This window comes from Helobdella robusta (assembly GCF_000326865.2).
Source record: "Helobdella robusta unplaced genomic scaffold HELROscaffold_74, whole genome shotgun sequence".
NCBI classification, from domain to species: domain Eukaryota; kingdom Metazoa; phylum Annelida; class Clitellata; order Rhynchobdellida; family Glossiphoniidae; genus Helobdella; species Helobdella robusta.
The window spans coordinates 249546-250341 of record NW_008705420.1 but is presented as its reverse complement, the minus strand read 5'-3'; the positions used below and the strand labels follow the sequence as shown (position 1 = coordinate 250341).

The following is a 796-nucleotide window of genomic DNA, read 5'->3' as shown; positions in this document are numbered from 1 at the left end:
TCACACCGCACATCTGCAACAACAACATCAACAACAACATCAACATCTGGAGCAACAACGACAACTTAAACTATTTCATCAGCTACGGCAGCATCCACAACAACATCAAAAACAACATCAACAACAACAGCAACAACAACATCAACAACAACATCAACAACACAAGCGATCTTTAGCGGGTCATCTATCTTCGCATTATATTATCGTTATTGCAATCGCTACGTTATCTATGTTCCTAAATGTTATCTTTGTTTTTGTGATGTAACTTCATCATCATCATCACCGTCGTCCTCCTCCTCATCATCATCATCCTCATCATTTTTTTCAAACTATTAATCGAAATATTCAATTTTTCACTATTCATTTTTATTGCAATAAATAAATAAACATTAATAATAATAACGATAATGATAATAATTATTATTATTATAGTAAAAATAATAAATAATAAAATAATAATAATAATATGTTTTGGTTTATTTTATGAGAAAAATGTAATCTTCATAAGTGAAGTTGTTCAGTTTCAGTCGAACCACGGCCGCCATACCAGTGTTGATGATTGTGATGATGGTTGTGATGATGATGATGACAATGGTGATGATGATGATGGTGACGATAGTGATGATGATGATTGTGATGATGATGAAGACGAAGAAGACGATTTTTTTATACTGTGTTTGTTGTCGGTTTTATTTACAAATTTGTTGCAATTGTTTGCGTTTTCTTTATCAGAGTCACTCGTATCGTGTTTGATGTCGTTGTTGTTGATGTTGTTGTTGATGATGTTGTTGTTGAT

The 796-nt window shown here is 32.2% G+C and overlaps 1 protein-coding gene across 1 annotated transcript in view; it reads right to left on the bottom strand.

The window, feature by feature from the left end:
* Window positions 1-476: 476 nt before the first annotated feature.
* HELRODRAFT_181656 (hypothetical protein) overlaps window positions 477-796 on the bottom strand; it is a gene marked incomplete at both ends in the record, with an annotated part of 1168 nt that continues 848 nt past the window's right edge. Inside the window, one exon of the mRNA XM_009031444.1 lies at window positions 477-671. Within this exon, the coding sequence (XP_009029692.1) occupies window positions 477-671 (195 nt within the window). The remainder of the gene's footprint in view (window positions 672-796) is intronic.